Below are 19556 nucleotides of genomic sequence, written 5' to 3' on the forward strand. Positions count from 1 at the left end.
GGAATCAACTTTTTAAAAAGGAATTAAAAAAAAAAAAAAAGAAAGAAAGAAAGAAAAAAAAAGAAAGAAAAAGAAAAAGAAAAAAAGAGAAACAGTGAGAAGCAGTGAGGAGAGTGGGGAGCGGCGCCCGTGTGGGCGAGTCTTACGGCCTTCTTGCCCAGCCCGTCTCCCAGGGCAGCGACGATGGCAAAGTACTGAATGACCCGCTTGGTGTTAACCGTCTTACCGGCCCCCGACTCTCCGCTTAGACGACACAAACATGAGTCACAAAAGCCCATCTGGCCACTCTAATTCCCCCCAACCCCCAACGCCCCACCCCTCGTCACTCTCTCTTTCTCCCCACCCAGCTCCCAACTCAGGACCCCCAACTCAAGACCCTCCAGAGACAGATCAACCCTCAGAGGTGCTGAGTTGTTTACAAAGCAAGCCAGGGCAGAGCATCCATGTGAGATGAGAACACACACGATGACACCGCTGTCTACTGAGCACTAACGTAGTGCCAGACACGGAGCTAACCGTTTTACCTGTACTGGCTCATTGAAGCCTTAGAAACCCTGTAAAGCAGGCACCATTACCACCCCTATTTTATGGGTAAGGAAATGGGACTCGGGAAGTTACGTAAACGTCCCTGCTGTGTGCCAGCACATACATTAACTCGCCGACTCCTTATAGCTCTGCGTGGTAGGTAGGCAGGACTGTTCTGCTTTTACTGATGAGACTCAGGGGCCCAAGGGTACCAGCAGGAAGTGCATGTGTGAGAACTAGAACCCAGGTCCTTCTGGTTTTAAAGGCCTTGCTTTTAACCACCAGGCTTCATGCACACACACACTCACATACAATGTCCATGTTGGCTTGGCTGGACATGAACTTGGCATGTAATAATTCTACCACTTTCTCATGGGGGCAAACGAAAAATCAAAATAAGATTCAGGGATAAGGAGATTGTAAGGGGGAAAGGGAAAGTCATCTCCTCCCTCTTGTTGAGCCAGAATCATAATTCTTGAAAGATCAAGAGGGGCAGGGGAGAAAGTATCAGGGCTGGTGATCACTCTGGTGCTTGGGTATCCCTTCCCTGTCCACCACCCCATAATGCATCTGCTCAGAATGGGGGCAGAGAAAACGCTAATTTAGCTTCAGCAGGACACTAGCTCCCGATGGTAGAGGCCCTGCCCTAAGCGCTTTGGAATCAACCCTGGGAAATGAGTTTAGTTCCACTCCCCTCCTGCCAGGTGGCCAGCACTTCCCACCACACCCCCAGAGCCCCACACTCACGTGATCAGCATGGACTGGTTCTCTCGGTCTGGAGGAAAGGGGAGGAGACAGAGAAGTTAGCCAAGGTGGGGAACCAGTCACAGGTAGAACACTCTGGATATCCATGGCACTGGGGCAGCCCCTCCACCACCCAGGGCCAGAAATGGGAGGGACCAAGTGGGATCATCCAGACCCCATCCAGACCATGACCAGCTCCCACTTGGAAAGACAGAACGCTATGCCAGAGTGTCCAGCAGCATCAAAAGGGAAGCGGTACAAGTGGAGGGAAAGGGGTCCTTTACAGGGGCCTCCCTGGAGAAGGGGTAGAGGTCTTGGGTGAGGGAGAGGAGTCAAGGCGGCTCTTACTGCGCAGCATGTCATTGTAGGCGTTATCCGCCACTGCATATATGTGGGGTGGGGCCTCCGAGCGGCGCTTTCCCTTGTAAGCAGCCACCACGGAGGCCGTGTACACCGGGAGCCATTTGTAGGGGTTGATGGTGACACAGAAGAGGCCCGAGTACGTCTGAGGAGAGAATGTAAGGTGGGTTATTGAAGGCCAAGTTCCCATCCTCTGGCCCCAGCCCTCGCAAAACCATGACCCTCGCAATACGCCCCAAGGAACCACTTAAAGTGCCCCGCCACACCCTCTGTGGCTGTCCTAGCCCGCCCCAGCCCTTACTCCGCAGCCCGCGGCCCCACCTCCACATTGCCACGCCAGGCCTCTAGCTGCAGCTCCGCCCCTGCACTCCAGGAGCCGAACCTCCTCTAGCCCCGCCCCAACCCGGGCCCCGCCTTCCCAGGGCCATGACATCACCCTGTCCCACCCCTAGCCCCGCCCGCCCGTTCCCCGTGGCCCCGTCCCCACAGCGCAGAGGCTCTTCCCCTAGCCCCGCCCCTACCTCTATGGCCCCACCCCCACCGCACGCAGCCCGGCCCACGGCTCACGTAGATCATCCAGCGAGCATAACGCTGGCGCAAGTTGTGCAGCACTGATGCCTCGTTGAGGTGCGTCATCATGGCCATGTCCTCCAGCAAGTCGAAGCGGGGCGGGTTCATGGGCTGCAGTTCTGCTTCGCGTACCATCAGCATCTGTCCGGGAGACCATATCGTGGGAGACCTTAACATGAGGTGGGGTGGCAGGTGGACAGGAACCCACTAACGTCAGCCTCTTACCCCTTTGCACCCCCAGACCCCCCTTTGATTCAGTGCGCTAGCGCTAGCTGGCAATGAGCTGCACCCCAGGGGACAGAGAAGCTAATCCCAAAAGAGGGGACACAAACCTTCTGGTCTTTGGTCTCCACGTTGACTCTGCCCCCAGTAGCCTCCGACTTGATCTCGGCCTCGACATAGGCATCCTGTTCATCAGGTACCCAGACCCTCTTCCTCCCTGGTTGGGGGGGGGGGGAACACTGGGGCTTTGAAAAGGGCTAGGCACATCTGGGGGTTGGGGGCCCAGCTGGGGTTCCCAAGCCATGTGCATAGAGCTGTGCCCCTCCCATGAGCCCCCTCGGCCAGGATGCAGAGAATACACAGAGAAGATCCTTCCAGACCCAGGATCCTGGAAGGGTAGAGTTGGGAGAGTCTATAGGGATCTCTTCAGAGGGATTTCCTGACTGAGTTAACAATCCCTCACCACCTTGGATTACACGCTTGGGTTCAGATTCCGGTTTTTGCCTTATCTACCCTGCGATCTTGGGAAAATCCCTCATTCTCTCTGGGTCTCTTCCCTCAAAAGGCAAAATGTTATGGACATCTCCTGAGGTCCCATATGGAGCAGCCCTCAACATCAGGAACATAATTCTCAGGGGGGTTCTGCCTCCCCTCATTTTGAAGACTCAAACCCACTTCTCCTAATTCTGTGTCTTGTGTTCCTTCCTGCCTGGCCAGCTGGCCCCCAAGCTTCGGGGAGCGCATATTTCATGGTAGTTAAAGGCACGGACTTAGACTGCAGACCACCAGATTCTGTTCCCTGTCCTACTAGCCAAGCACCTTAGTCAGGACCAACCACATATCTTGCAGGCCCTGGTGTTAAAATGCAGGCCCCTTGTTAAAAAAATCATTACGAATTTCAAGATGGTGATTCCAGAGTATTAGATCAAGCATGAGGCCCTTCTGAGGATGATGCCCTATGCAAGGGCAGAGGTTGCACACCCATGAAGCTGGCTTTGGCCCTGGCCCCCACCCTTCCCAGGTTGTTGAGATGATGCATGGAAAGTCATCCACTCTGGGCCTAGCACAAAATAAGCACTTGATACACATTACCTATTGTTATTATTGTCCTATGAGCAAACCAAGTCATAAATAGTAGTCTTTATTCCTGTCTTTGGCTTTGGCTGTATGGAAAGCACTAAAAATAACTCCAGCACAGGTTTTATGGACACCAGCCTCCGTACATACCAATCGCTCTCATCTCAGAGGCCTCGGGCTCCAGCCACAGACTGCCGCTCTGGGAGACAAGGAGTTCTGTCCCATTTTACAGAGGAGCAAACCGAGGCTTGCTCACAAACATGCAGTAATGGACACACGGTCTCTGAGAATGTAGCCTTAGGACCCCAGACTCTGCGGGAAAGGGCCAAGGCTAAAGCTGTCAGGCCAGAGTGCTCCTTCAGCCCTGAGCTCAGTGCCACCACCCCTCCCCACTCCCGGTCTGAGGGCTACACTGTGGCTACACTGTAAGGGCTACACTGTGGCTGTGCCCCCCCTTCACTTACCATCCCACGGGACAGTGTGCACCTTCATCAGGTCCTGGTAGCCCTGGCGGAGGTAGCGGGCAGACTCCCCAAGTTCACTCACATCCATCATGGCCGTGGCACCGAGAGGTGGAGAATGAGGGACTACAAATCTTGGAGGTTCAAGGCAGTCCAAGGCATCAGGCACTGGAAGATGGCAATGGTGGAGGAACTGAGGGACCAGGGGCCCCAAACTGGGACATGATTCAAAACCCACAAGGCCTAATACTCAGTAATTCCCTGGGGGTCCCCATCTCAGCCTCCCTGGTGAGCCCCCAACACATACATACACACACACACTCAAACACCAGAGCATCTTTTCCCACAGATACAGAGACTCAGGCCCACCCTTGGAGACCCTCACCCTTTGGTTACAACCTCAGCCCTGATCACCCACCTCAGCACCACGGTGAGGGCTGGAAGCTGGGCTACCCCTTTTATTGCCACCGTCAAGGTCAGCGGAGGAGAGCTATGTCAGCAATCTCCACGTGTCACAGCCCCCCCAGCCTGGCCACAGGACACAAAAGGCAAATTCCCTTTTATCTCTACCAGCAGGGCCCCTGGGCTATTTTTACCTCCCATTGTCATGGGATCACAAAGGCGGAGAGAGACACTCTGACTAAGTGATAGGGAGGCTGGGATTCAGAGACCAAGGAGGCAGGGAGAAAGCCATGAGATATCGGAGAAGACTGAGGAGCTCAGAAAGAGAAACTGAGTCACAGAGAGTCTGATCCACCCAAAAAAAGACTCACACCCCCAGAAACAGAGAGCAAGGAGACTCAGAGAGAGGAAACCACAGAATGCCTTCTGAGACTACTTGGCAAAACACTCTTTATACATCCAGGCAAACGGAGGCCCAGAGAAAGGAAAGCACTGGCGAGTCTCCCAGAGAAGCAGTAGCAGAGACCAGATCAAAAAGAGAAGCGGAGAGAGTGAGACAGCCCCCTCCAGTATCGGCATGCTGTCTCTTTCCTCTCTACCTCTACCCCCATCTCCCTGGGGTCCCCTAGGGAAATCACACGTGAAGAAAACTAGACCAGGGACCATAGGCATAAAGGAATCATTTGGCTGAAGAGAAAGCAAAATGAGGAAATTCAGAACACTCAGGAGACATTCAAGATTCCCAGGACACCAAGTTCTCACTCTTAGCCCCCTCCCGCACCCCACTCTCAAGGGTTGGGTGGGCTGGCGTTCCGTTGGCCTGAGATGGGCTTCGGAATACATCAAGGGACTTCCAGGCTCTCCTGTCCATCACCCCATTCAGGCTCTGGTGACACCACAGAATTTCAGAGTTAGAGAATCAAAGGATCCTGGAACCTGAGACCGTGGACGTGTAGAACTACGCAGGTCCAGAGCCAGGATTCCAGCCAGATGTCAGGCTGAGCTCACACATACCACCTGGCCACCAATTCCAAACACGCAGACTATCTATATTCTATAAAATACATAGAAATAATTTCAAAGATACATTTTCCACCGTACATAGTTCAAAGCAGGTAAAACTAATATAGGATGATAAAAGTGGAAGAGTGGTCCTTTGAGGGAGAGTAACGAAGGGATGAGGCACGAGAGAGGCGGGAATGCAGGAAACACTACAGACAGCACAGCAGGGGTTACACAGGTGTGTTCACTCTGTAAAGGCAATCAAGCTGTACCTTTAAGATGTACACATTTCACTGCTTGTATATTACAGGAAAACTTTGTTAAAAATGCAGGGCCAGGTTTGGCAGTATCTGTTAAAATTACAAATGCCCAGACCCTTTCAGGAATTAATCCTACAGATACTTCTCCATGTTATGAAATGATATGGGTCTCCTCCGGGTGACATTTAGATTGTTTACCCGTCTTTTTTGCCATTATCATCAGGGCTACAGTGAATATTCTCGTATAGTCTGAGTTTCTGCACAAGAAACACACCCTATTCAAGAAACAAATTACCTGCACCCACTCTTTCAGTCACCACTCCCTCACCTACCATTCTGATTTCTAATGTCACAGATCAGTTTTCAAAATTTCTATGAATGGAATCCTACATTATGTAGTCCTTTCTTCTTTCTCTCCACCTTATATTTGTGAGGACATCACCCTGTTTTAATTCTCTTCATAGAACTTAGGTTGTTTCTGGCCTGCCTCCCCACCAACTAAAGGGCAAGAGCCTGGTCTATGTCCCCAGCACCTTATAGAGCGCCTGCACATAGCAGAAAGTCAATAAATCTGTGCTGAGGAAGAGTAGGAACCAAACTTGATAGTTTAAGATTATAGGTTTTTAATCTCCTTATGGGGGTCAGAGGCTAAGGGGTTACGCTTGAGCAATTTATAGAATGCCCAGGAGGTAGGAAAAACCTCACTGTTTGAAGATGCTTAGATAGAAGGCTTCTTTCCTAGGGCCTGAGCAATAGAATTAGCCTGGAGAATCAGAACCTCTAATGAGCCTAGCCTATACCAAATATGATGTGGGTCTGAATTCTAGAATTACCTGCTCAGTGTATACCTGGGGCTGAGAAACCAACCCAAAGAAAGGGGTCTAGGTCTACAATTGCCCTGTAAGTCCGCTTCTACTACACAGGGCACACCTTCCTGCTGAGATGAGCACACAGACAAAAATGACAAAGCACTGGGGAAATGCAGGATGCGCCCAAGAGAGGCACCAACTGCCACAATCTGCAAGGACTGAAATACGCAACCAACCTTACGTATGTGAAGAGCTGTTCTGGAGCAGAGAAAGCCTGTGTGATTTGTGTGGCCTCAAGAGCAGACCAACGGGGTGGTTACAAGGGAGCAGGCTGGATACACATACGGACAGGGGCTTTCTCATCCTCAGAGCCAGTCAGCAATGGAAGAGGCTTCCTAGAAGAAAATGAGCCTGCCAACAACGATGAGGAACCACACAGAGGGGACACAGGGCTTGAAACTTTGGACTGGGAAACCTTGGAGATCTGCCCCAACTTTAGGACCCTAGGATTCTAGAACCTCCGGAAGCTTCATGTCTTCATAACCGCCCTCTCATCCCAACGAATCCACCCACTGAGTAGCCAATGTAGACAGTCCAGAGTCCTTCTTCCTCCCTTTTCTTCCCAAGATTAGGAGTACAGAGCCAAGACATGTGTGCACCTCGGTTTACAATCCTGGAGTGTTAAAACTGGGGTCACTAGAACACTGAAGCGCTAGAATCTAGGGGCAGAAGACTGGAGGCAAAAATGACAAAAGGTATACAATACTTGTTAATTGTTCTCTGTACTTTCCTGTATTTTTTACATTCCCCCCCCACACACCCCACTTTTTTCCCCTCCAATTAAGGACCGTGGAGCATGAGGAATCAGGCATCAGGGCTGAAAGGGAAATCATCTCGTCTAGACCCTCAGCTGAGCGGAGGACACGGAGGCCCTGATGGGGACGAAGGGAGCTGAGGCCAGACTCTGGGATCCCATCCCCATGGTTAGCACCCTACTGCAGCACACGGAAGTCAGCAAAGGAGAAAGCAGCTGTGGAGAGGACCACGTGGGGGCAGCTAGGCCACCTGCAGCCTGTCCTGCAGCATGTCCACCCTCCCGGGCTGCAGGGACTCTCTCCAGAACTCGCCCTGAGAACCACAGTCTTCAAGGGACTTCATTAAGGTGCTCGTAGTGCTAGGAAGCACTGCCAGGGAGGGCTCAGCCTCAGTGCTCCCAGGCCCCTAGACCCAGGTAGCCCTGATTTCCCCAAGCTGAGGTACTGTTGCTGCCCTCCAAGACGACAAGGCTAAAAGGCCCCTACCTACATCCCCACAGCAGAACCAGGGAAACTTGGGCCTGACTAGAAACAGAGTTGGAGAGGAGGGACAGGATCCAGGGTAGAGAGTAAAGTGGCCAAAGATAGAGACAGGCAGTCTTAGGATATAGGGGCGCTGGGACCAAGCTGGACATCGGGGTCTAGGTGTCCCCAGTTTCTATCAAACGCCTCAGATCAGCAGTTGCCAAGAGTCCTGGAGCTCACAGCTTAGCAGCAGCCAGACCTGGAGGCAGCTACTGAGCCGGGGCTATCTGGGGGAGATTTCCATGAGCAATGACCTGATGGGGCAAAGCCCAAAAGGGACATTGGACCCCTGGCCTCTCTTCTTCTAGCCAAAATGCCACTGTCCCCCAGTATTACCAGTCATACCCCCTGAGTATTAGGAAAAGCAAGGGCAGATGGGGAGACAGAGAAGATGTGCTTTGGGAGCCATCCCCAGCCAGAAATGTATCTGTCACCAATGCACCTCAGTGCCTGGAAGTCCTTCTTTGATAAAGACATTGAAGGAGTCCGTGAAAATGCTACTGCAGCTGGGACGGACACATGGATCCAATTCGACACGCATCTGGCAGCTTCTGTTCTACGTCCAGGACAGGAACACAATACTCATTGTCCAGGAAAGGAAAGACACCAAAGGAGGTGTCAGAATGGAGGAGTTTGAAGGACAAGAGCAAGTCCGACACCTAGACAGGCAAGGAGAGGGACATGACAACACGGACCCTTCCCTCATAGAGCAGCCGTCAACAAACAAGCAAGTCATGTTTTCCAAGGCAATTAAAGATCGTGGCACATGCTATGAAGACACCACAGTTACGTGGTGAGGGGTTAGGGGGTGTACGCGATTCGTTGGTCAGGGAGGGTCTCTGAAGAGGGGGCATTCGAGGTGAGACCTGAAGGATGGGAAGGAGCCATGCAAAGAGCCAGAGGAGGAATATTCTGAGCAGAAGGAACAGTTAATACAAAAGCCATGAGGAGGAAAATAGCTTGATGCATTTGAGGCTGTCACCATGCTAGGGCCCCTGGGGCGGCGATGGGGAGCGGTTTTATAAGGTAAGTGACATAGGTAGGCAGGGGCTGGATCACTGAGTCTTTAGGACTCAGAAGGGACTCTGGACTTTCCAGCAAGTACAGTGGGAAGCTGTCTGGACAGGAGGGTAAGTGATTGAAGGTTGAAAGGGGACCACCATCTACAGAATGGACTGGAAGCAACAAGGAGGCCCTGGCCGTCCAGGTGAGAGGAGAGGGGATGCAGAACAGGAGCCCAGACTCCAAGGCCAGGGCAGCCACACAGGAAGGGCAGGCAGGACGGAGCAGTTGGGACTAGACTGTGAAGGGCTTCAGAGGCCAGGTCAGGGTTTGGCGCTTTCTCCTGCAGGATTTGGGGAGCCATCAAAGACATTTGTATTTTATGTTTCTCATCAAAGAGCTCTGAGCAAGGGCATTTGACAGCGTGGTCAGATTTATGCGTTCACAAGATCCCTGTGGCAGCTGGTGCGGAGGATGGACTGAAGGGGCGACACCGGTGACAGGAAGACTGACTTAGGAGGCGGCTGCCATAACGGTCCAACGCGAAGCAGTGAGGCCCTAAAGAGGGGCCTGGGGGCCCCTGCTTGTCCAAGGCTTGTCCCCCTCCTGGGGCCCTGGGCAGCTGCAGAGGGCCCGAGTGGGCCCCAGCTCTGATGCTTGCGCAGAAAATAGGATGAGTGCTGCCAAAAGGCATCAGGGCTGTTTATCCGGAGGAGAGATGCCTCAGCGCGGATTTAGGGCTAAAAGGTTACAGGGAGGGGGGTAGAGGAGGACCAGCTGTCCCCCATCCTCACAAAGGGCAAACAAAGGAGGGGACTGTGGCTTCAGCTGCAGCAAGAGGGAGGGAGGTGAGACACTGTGAGGGGAAATGTCCTGACAGACATCAGAGGATGAAAGGACCCTTTAGTGATCATGCAAACCAACTCTCACATTGAACAGCTAGGGAAACTGAGGCACAGAGGAAGAGACATATCCTTGTCCTAGGTCACATAGTGAATGAGAGCTATGACTAGAACCAGCAGCCCAAACTCTCCCTTTCAGAGACCCCAGGAGCCTCCCGGATCACTCCCAAGAGTACATCAGACTGCCCTAGAAGAATCTGGGGTGCGGCTGCCCCAGAGAGAAGTGTGCATGTGTACCCTCCTGGCGATAAAGGGGTGGACAGAAAGCCCCGTGCTGGACTGAAGTGGCCTGGGGCTCTGATTTGCTGCATCTCTGAGTTCAGTCTCTGCCTTAGGCCCTCACCGTCTCGATAGCTCTCCGTCTCTGCCCGCACTCCCAACCAGTCTCAGTGTTGTCAGCATTTTGTGAGAGTCTCTTGTAGCTCTCAAGGGTCTTGGTCCTTCTGTGTCACCCTGTCTTTCTCTGCCCTCTGAGACTTTGTATTTCTTTGTCTTGGCCTCTGACTCAGTCTCTCTAGAACTGAGCTGGACTGGGCCAACCTCCCACCCCGCGTGGGCCCTCACTGGTAGAGTGCCCCCATGCAGACAATGCTCGGGCCCAGTGCCCAGGCTGCAACAGGTGACAGCAGCTGTGGATCTATCTATAGCTCCCTTGCCCTTCAATTGTTCCCAGCTTCAAACAAGGGCCGGGGCCTGGATTATAGGCACCCCCCACCAGCCTTGCTGAAATGGATCCCCGGGGGCAGGGGATGAGTGAGGCTCACGAGGGCCACGTCGTGATCTCTTGTAAGTAGCTACCTCTGTCTGGACCTCCTTGTTCCACCTGTAGCCCTGGGCTGTGAGGCTTTGCAGCTCAGAGGCTGTGTGAGTAAAGGACCAGTGCATAAGGTAGAAGAGTGTGTGCAAGAGCAGACCTGTACGTGAGGATATGGGTGTGTGTGACAGGTGTGTTTCCCTCTTTCTACTTTGGGTGACGGACACTCGTGATCACGGGCTGCCAGTTCCAGAAGGGCAGAGACCTCATCTTTTTTATTCACTGCTGTATCCCAGCCTGAACTGGGCCATGGCCAGTGTTCAATGTACATTTCTTACCTTGGCCTTTAGGAGGAGTGAGGGCATGCGACATAGTGACAGGACTCAAGCGTGAGAGGCAGTATTGGGTAGTGATGAAGAACACCTTATTTAAAGTCAGACTGCCTGGGATTGAATCCTGGGTCTGCCAGTTACCAGCTATGAAATCTTGGGAAATTATTTAAACTCATAACAATGGGAATTTGTTAAAAAACACCTACCACATGGGATTCTGATGAGGATTAACATCCGAAGCACTTAGAATAGTGCAAGCCACAGAGACTATTATTACTGTTATTTCCAAGATCTATCATTAAATGAACAAAGTGAGAAGAACACATGGGATGTGCTATCGCTCAAGTAAAAATAGGAGAAGAGAAGAGTCATATATTTTTGTGGCCATCTATGGAGGGACCACCTTTGCTGGTAAGAGCAGTTGCCTCTGGAGAGGGGAAGAGGTGACTGAGGGCTGGGGAAGGGAGGGAGACTGATTTTTTTTTCCTTATTTTACACTTTTATACTTTTGACTTTTGAATCATGAGTATATATTACCTATTTCTTAAGGATTTGCTAAATGAATAAGGGTCACTTCCAACAGGATCCTTGAAAAAGCAAGCTCCTATTCTGTGCCAGTGGGGAGGGCCTGAGTAAGGGCCAGTCCTCAGGGTGTGAGCTCGTTGCCCTTGGCCCTGGGTCTGAGTCTCTGGGACACCCTCTTTCCCCCAGCCCCATAGCAGGCAAGATGCATCCGTGGGAAACCAGCCCAGATCAAAAAGTAGACCAGAGGGAGGCTTTCCAGTTTCTAGGCCAAGCAGCAACAGAGATTGGGGGGGGGGGGGGGGTGGAAAAAGGCTCCTGCCCTTTTCCCTGGCCTCAGACCCCAACTCTTCAGCCCAGGCTATTCTTAGAGGCCAGATAATGCCAGCAGTTGTTGCTGCTCATATCAGCTTCCAGAACCACCAGCACTGAGAGGCCCAGTGCTGCCCCCACCCCCTGGTGCACTGGCCTCCCTGCCAAGTGTGGGCCTCCTGCTGCTTTACTCTCTGCACCACACAGGCCGCATATCTCCTGGCCACCACAGGTAAGGAAGGGGACTAGATAGTAGGCTCCTCCAAGACTCCTGTTGCCAGGCAGCTGGATGGAACAGGAAGGGCCAGAGTGCAGAGTATGCCCCTGGGGGTCACCGTGCAGATACTCCGGCCCAAACCCAGGTTCCAAACTCTGCCTAGAATATGAATGAAAGGGGTGGGGTCTATGGACACAGCCTAGACGGGAGAGCTAGGGTGATGGGAGGGTAGAAATGGTAGCAGGGAGGGGGCCTGGGAGGGCCAGTGTATGGAGGAGGGAAAAAGCCAAAAATAGGTCTCGGGAAGAGATGGCAGAAGAGGGTCTGATAGCACTGGCTCTGGAACCCGACTGTCCAGGTCTGCTTCTACTTGCTACATGTCTACTTCCTTCTCCTCTCGGAGATTCCATTTCCCTCATAAAATAGGCCTAGCCTTATTTCATGTAGTTGTTATACAGAGCCAACAACAGAATGTACGTAAAGAGCTTAGCCTGTGACTGGCATAGTTAAGCACATCTAGAGGTCTGGTGATTTTATCATTAGCTCCGTAAGATGTTTCTTTTTCAGCTCTGCACCTGCAAGGACTAGACTGGCACACATTAGGACTGCCTCCTCGAGTCCTTGCTCTGCCATTCACAAGCTAAGTGACCCTGAGCAAGTTACTTAACCTCTCTGAGCTTCGGGTTCCTTCTCAGCAAAGCAGATAGATGAAGAATACCCGCGTTATAGTGTTGCTGAGAGAAATCAATAAGCCAAAGTGCTTAGCCCATGGTAAGAGGTCAATGATGTGAACACAGGAACCCTGTGGCTATGGGTATGTTGGGGTAGTATGGTGGACAAGCCTTGGGTCTCTCACTCTGGGGACGGAAACTGAAGCTGTGCCCAGGGCAGCCAACGCTCTGGAACAGACATTCTAGTGGGACCACCATGTGGGAACAAAGTCCCAGGATCTCATAAGACCATAGCCACACTACCCCCAAAACCCTGGCCATGGCCCAGGCCCTCCCTAGGATCTCAGGATCAGAAGAGGCTTATCTCAGCCAGGGTCAGCTTCCCATTTAGTTGAGTACAACAAACGCTCTTTGATGCCCCCCCAGATTGGGACTGGTTCTGGTCTTGCTCCTAAGACCCAGGAGTCTGTATAATAGAGAAACAGGCATGGAGGAGGCACAGAAAGTTAATAACAATTGGCACAGGGCATCCCAGGGGAGCGGCACTTAGCCCAACCTGGTGGAATAGAGACCAAGGGAAGAACATCTATTCTTCTCAAAAGACCAATCAGAGGTGGAGTGGGAGGGTCGGGTGGGGTGGGTAAAGCTCTACCCTTGCCCTATAATCGTGGTCAGCCAGCTCAGGAGGTGAAGGGCAGAGAGAGGCTCAAAGAGTTAAACTCAGAAACCAACCCAATGGGTCTATCCTGGGTCTCCTGAGGTGTTTAGGGTGACCCTGCACTCCACATCTCAGAGTATACGGTCCACCTCTGTGGAGCTGGACTTGGCTAACTGAAGGGCAAGAGCCCTCCCTGCACATAGCCCTCAGGATTTTTTATGCGGGTTGAAAATGCTGTCATTACAAATAACTCTACTGTCCTGCCAGTGCTTTGGGCCTTAAATTTCATTTTTTTAATTGAAATTCTTCTAGGTAATTACATATTCACAAGCAATTATAAGAAATAATACTGAGAGATCACCTGTATTGATATTGATACAATCCCCGAAGCTTATTCAAGTTTTCTCAGTTTTACGTATACTCGTGCATGTGTGTGTGTGGGGGGGGTGTATTAAGTCCTATACAATTTTATCACCTGTGTAGGTTCAGGGATCCACCACCAGTCAAAATTCCGAACAGTTCCAACAAAAAGTGTTACCCTTTTATAACTAACTACTCTATACTCCTTCCCATCCTTAACCCTGGCAGCCTCCAATTTGTTTTCCATTTCTAAAATTGCCAATTCAAAAACGTTATATAAATGAAACCATACAGTATGTAACTTTTTAAGATTGGCTTTTTTCATTCAACATAATTCCCTGGAGATTAATCTAAGCTGTTGCCTACATCAATAATTTGCTCCTTTTAGTTACTGAGTAGTATTCCATATTATGGACGTACCATAGTCTGTCAAACTCTCACCTGTTGAAGGATATCCACAGAGCCCTCAGTCTGAGGTGCTGTCTTATCACCTGTGTCCTACGGGGGTGAGGCTACCCGCATCCTCCAAATTCTTGTTCCATCTGTCTAGGGACTTCTTGAGACCTGGAAAAGGGCAGATCCCACTCTGCATCCCCAGCAGCCAGCACAGGACTTGGCACAGAAGAAGTGCCCAGGCATGCCTGCCAAACAGACCGTGTCCACTGGGTGGGGGTACCTGTTCTCAAGAACCATCTTCTGCAAGGCCTCTCCTTGCTCCCTGCTGCTCCCTTCACACCATGATTCGTGTTTCTCACCCACCCAAGCCTAGGCAAGCCTCTCCTTGCTTTGCTGTCCTGGGTTTAGCTGAGCCAGGCTAACAATACAGTATAGTGCTTACAAGTTCTGGAGCCAGACTGTTGGAGTGAAAACCCTCAGTTACTCTGTCTCTTTGATGCCCTGTTTGTCATCTGTAAAGCAGGAATAACAACAGCACCTACTCCACTGGAATTAAATAATACTCATAAGAAAAGGCACAAGGCCTCAGACATAATAAGTATATAATATACAATCATTGCTATTCTTTTTATTATCCTTATCATCACCCCCCAAACTCAGTAGAATAAACAAGAGAAATACATACCACCAATATAAAGACAATGAGAAGGTTCCCAAAAAAGGGTCACACCTAGTACTGTGGGACCCCATTCTCATTCTTACATAATTCCCTCCTGGCTTCTCTCTGTCTCTCCAGCTCCTTCCCTTCTTGGGGAACGTTTAGGGAAATGGAAGGGCAAGCCTATAGCCTCTTCCTGGAGAGAGGTTCCCATCACTGGTGTCAAGGTGACAAATGCCTTCTCCCACATATAGAGTTGCCAGTCTCACGCAACACTTCCTAGCTCTAGAGTCTCCCTACAAACATCCGGCACAGTGTAGGCCAAGAGCCCTGCCACCGTTCTAGCCACAAGCAGAGTCACAAGGGTCATGCCTCAAAGACCTGCATCCATTCTGCTTTCCTGCACCTGTCCATGCAACCATGTAACTATTCACTGACAAATAAACTTTGCTATTAATCTGGGAAACTCCAGTGAAATATCATGTCACACCCACCAGACTGGTAAAAACAAAAAAGCCTGACAATATTGAGTCTTAGTGAGGATGTAATTCTAATCCAACAATCCAGCAATTCTAATATATTGCTGGCAAGAGTACAGATTTATAAAACCACTTAAAAGAGATATTTTGTATTATCTGGAAATCTGAATATGCTCATGACCTTCAACACACTGCACAAGGAGGCCCATATTAGTTTACCATTTGTAATAGTAAAATACTAGAGACAACCCAACAGGCCATTCACAGGAGAGAAGGTAAACGAAATGTGGCTTTTATGCAGCGAACATACAGAGCAGTGAAAATGGATGAACTAATTACCCTTAACAACACGGATGACTCTCCCAACAAAAGGCTAATGAGAAAGCAAGCTTCACAAGAATATATACAATATTACCAGCTAAAGTCCAAAAAACAGGAAAAATAGCATCAAGTATTTAGAAACACATACCTAGTAAAAGGATTAAAAATGCATCGGAAGGACCTACCTCACACCATATACAAATATTAACTAAAAATGAATCAAAGATCTACATGGAAGAGTGAACACTATAAAACTCTAAGACGACATGGGTATAAATCATGATTTTGGATTAGGCAATAGTTTCTGAGATATGACACCCAGAGCACAAGGAACCAAAGAAAAACCGGATGAATTGGACTTCCTCAAAAGTAAAAACATTTGTTTTTCCAAGGACACGATCAAGAAATCAAAAAGACAACCCACAGAATGGGAGAAACTACTTCAAATCATGTACCTAATAAGGGTCTAATGTCCAGAGTATATAAAGAATTCTTACAACTCAACAAGAAAAAGACAACCTAATTTAAAAACAGACCCGCTCTTTTATGAAGTGAAAGAGAAACTGAGTCAAAAAGTAGCCTGGGAGTAGAATGGTGGTTGCCAAGGGCTGGTTGGGAGTGGAGAATGGGGAATTATTGTTTAATGGGTACAGTTTCAGTTGGGGTAGCTAAAAAAGGTCCAGAGACAGATGGTGGCGATTCTTGCACAACAATGTGAATGTACTTAATGTCACTGAACTGTGTACTTAAGTGGTTAAAATGGCAAATTTTATGTACATTTAACTATACTACATTTTTAAGTTAAAAAAAAAAAGGTAAAAGGCAGGAATAGACAAAGGAAATATACAAACAGCCGAGAAGCACCACTCAACATCATCGGTCATTACGGAAATGCAAGTTGAAACCACAATGTGACACTATCTCACACCGCTGGGATGGTCATCATCAAACAGATAGATAAGAACAAGAGGTAAGGATGTAAAAATTGGAAGCCTCAGACATTGCTGGTGGGAATGTAAAATAGCGCAGCCCCTTTGGAAAACAGTCTGGCAGTGCCTCCAAAAGTTAAACGTAGAGTTACCCTGGGAGCCAGCAAGTCCACACCGAAGTCTATTCCTAAGAGAATTAAATACGGCCACACAAAAACTGGTAAATGAAGGTTCACAGCAACATTATTTATAACAACAAAAAGCAGGAAGAACCCAAATGTCCACCAACTGACTGACGAACAAAACGTGGTGTCTCCACACGGTGGAGTACTATGCAGGCATAAAGTGCACGTACATGCTACAACATGGATAAACCTTGAAAACGTAATGGTTAAGGGACAGAAGCCAGACACGCGCACAGATGCAGACCACATACAGGAGTCCACTTATATTAAATGTCCAGAATAGGCAAATCCACAGAAACACGAAGCAAGTTAGTGACTGCCAGGGGCTGGAGAAGGGAAGAGTGACCCCTAGTGGGTATAGGGTTTCTTATAGGTGACGGACAAGTTCTGGAATTAGAGAGTGGTAATGGTTGCACCATCTTGTGATTATATTAAAAACCACTGAACTGTACGCTTTAGGTTGGATTTTATAGCATATGAATTATATCTCAATAAAAATTATGTAGGAATAATAAGTACCAAATTCAGGAGAGTCTTTATCCCTGGGGGAGTGCAACTGTGGAGAGGCACATGAGGCCTTCAGCTATATTAGCAATGTTTTATTTTGCAAACTGGGTGGTGGGAATATGGGTGTTCATTATACAAATCTTTATACCCTTCTTGATGTTTTCATAATAAATAAAATTTAAAAGTATTTACTGAGCATCAATCTGGACCAGGCACGGGTCTACCTGTGGGTAAAATCAGATCCCATCCTGCCCCAAAATAAGTGGGTAAGTAGTAAATGGAAAAGACGGGCTATAAGTAAGCCATCTCTCCTTTCTGGGCTTCTGTTTCTTCATGGATTATTACTATTTTTTTAAAGTAATCTCTATCCCCAGGGTGCCTGGATGGCTCAGCTGGTTAAGAGTCTGCCTTCAGCTCAGGTCAAGATCTCAGGGTCCTGGGATGGGGCCCTGTGTCATCATCGTCAGGCTCCCTGATCAACGTGGAGTCTGCTTCTCCCTCTCCCTCTGCCCCTCCCACCACTCATGCTCTCTCTCTCTCAAATAAATGAATAAAACCTTAAAAAAAAAAATAAAGAAATCTCTACACCCAATGTGGGGCTTGAACTCACAACCCTGAAATCAAAAGGTACATGCTGTACCAACCGAGCCAGCCAGGCGTCCCTCCTCATGGGTGAAATGAGAGCTGGACTAGAAGTTTGTTAGTAAAAAGTCTCTGAGGGTCCTGGGGGTGGAGGAGTGTGTCTTCCCTTTATCAGCCCAGAGTTTCAAGAATTCCTTATGCATGATGAGAGCACAGGCCTGGAGTCAGCCCTGGTGCCATCAATCATCGAGAGTGGGCCTAACGCAAAGCCCAGCTGAGTCTCTATTTGCTCTCAGTAAAATAGGGACAGTAACTTCTCCCTCCCAGCATTGTGGTGGGGGTGTAAATGAGATAACACATATAAAGTGTCCGGGACAGGCCTGGCACACAGTAAATCCTCAACATATGGGAGAGTCCTCACTGTGATTCCACAGGCATTTCCTGAGCAGCACTGCTGGGCCAGGCCTGTGCTAGGGGGCTAGAAGACGGAGGAATTCCACTCAATGGCCAAGCAATGGCCCCTAGCCAGGTGGAGAGACAGCCTCATGAACAATACCAGGCAGGGTGATGTTACTGCTAAAAAGAGACAGCAGCCACGTGCACAGATGCAGACCACGGGCACTGTAGACAGAGCTGTCCCAATCAAGAGGCCCAGTACAGGCGTGGTGAGAGGCTCTCACAGGCAGTGGGGGGGGGGGGGCAGGGGGCAGGAAGACACAAAGTGAAGGGATTGGCTTCCATTCACACTGCAAGGTAGCCCTTCTGGTCTTGTTTCACCTAATTCAGACTCAAATGTTCCCACAGACCCCAAGAGCAGAGACTTAAAAGGCAGCTTTGGGAGACCTGAGCTCATGGTACCTCCCCAGGTGCACATGTGGGAGCACAGTGGCTGACAGTGGGAAGCTGTGTGATCTCTGGCAAGTCAGGACACTTCTGAAAGCCTGCAAGTCCCCAGCTATAAAATGGAGATAACAGTACTGACGTCACAGGGTTGTAGTAAAAAGTGAGACAACAACTGTAAAGCCATTAACCAAGAGCCTGCCACAGATTAAAAACGATTCATTATAGTTAGGGGAAAAAAAACGATTCCATTTTCAACGTGAGGGCAGTGGGATTCAGAGAGGTGAGAAGCTTTACCCAAAGTCACACGGCCAGTTTTGGCATCAGAATTTGAACCCAGGTCTGACACATCGAAGGCTCACTGCCTCATAATCTCCCTCTGCTCCAGAATCTTCAGCAGACTCCCTGTAGTCCACTAAATGGAATCTATTCTTTCATGGAGTGGGGAACTAGCAAAGGCGTGAGGCCAGAGAGACCTCGGGCAAGTTCCCCAACCCTGGGTTCCTTAATCTGGGACACCTGAGTGGGCTCAAGGAGGTCTGTGAATTCCTCCACATGGTTTACAAAAAGTTTGTGTCTAATGGAGATTCTCAAAGGAGTCTATCACCTCAAAAGAAACAAACCACTGACTTGACCTCACTTGGCAAGTTTTCTTACCTACCCAAAGGAGATACAGTACCTACCCTGAAAGGCTGTGAGGGCATTAAATGAAATAGTTTATGAAAAGTACCTGAAACACCCTAAGGTTTCACCTACTGTTGGTTTCCCTATATTCCTTTCCCCAGCTTATTTCTATCATTTAGCAAATGTTATTGAGCATCTACTACGTGGCAGGTATCATCCCAGGTGCTGGTGGTAAAGCGGTAAAGAAGACAGATATTGAGCCTGTTCTCATGGAGTCACATGGTGGAGAGAAACAGACAAAATTAATAATTTCAGATACTAATAAGTGCTATGAAGAAAATACAAAGAATAATGTGATAGAGACTGATGGGGCCGGGATGACATCTGAGGAGGAAACATGTGAATGACAAGAAGGAACCTGTTATGCCAAGATTTAGGGGCAAAGCATCAGAGCAGAGGGAGCAGGAAAGACAAAGCCTCGCTTGAAAGACCCTTGGCCAAGAGCCCCTCACTCCCAATTGCACCACAAACTG

The 19556-nt window shown here is 49.5% G+C and overlaps 1 protein-coding gene and 1 long non-coding RNA gene across 4 annotated transcripts in view; one reads left to right on the plus strand and one right to left on the minus strand.

The window, feature by feature from the left end:
- The window catches only part of MYH7B (myosin heavy chain 7B), a 40786-nt gene that overhangs the window by 19280 nt on the left and 1950 nt on the right, over positions 1-19556 (minus strand). The window contains exons 3-8 of one of the 3 annotated variants that reach the window (XM_026503346.4): positions 3963-4127; positions 2532-2638; positions 2197-2340; positions 1618-1774; positions 1273-1300; positions 147-243 (exon numbers count right to left, since the gene is read on the minus strand). In XM_026503346.4, the coding sequence (XP_026359131.2) occupies positions 147-243; positions 1273-1300; positions 1618-1774; positions 2197-2340; positions 2532-2638; positions 3963-4053 (624 nt within the window). In that variant the 5' untranslated portion in view covers positions 4054-4127. Of the gene's footprint in view, positions 1-146; positions 244-1272; positions 1301-1617; positions 1775-2196; positions 2341-2531; positions 2639-3962; positions 4386-19556 lie in introns of those variants that run through there. The other 2 variants (XM_048222367.2, XM_044385779.3) reach the window with 2 other exon arrangements.
- LOC123001285 (uncharacterized) lies at positions 11662-17558 on the plus strand. The gene is made up of 3 exons (XR_006409996.3): positions 11662-11828; positions 12381-12584; positions 17352-17558. It is a non-coding gene; the product is annotated as an uncharacterized LOC123001285 (long non-coding RNA).

The sequence above is a fragment of the Ursus arctos genome, unplaced genomic scaffold, assembly GCF_023065955.2.
Source record: "Ursus arctos isolate Adak ecotype North America unplaced genomic scaffold, UrsArc2.0 scaffold_16, whole genome shotgun sequence".
NCBI lineage: Eukaryota > Metazoa > Chordata > Mammalia > Carnivora > Ursidae > Ursus > Ursus arctos.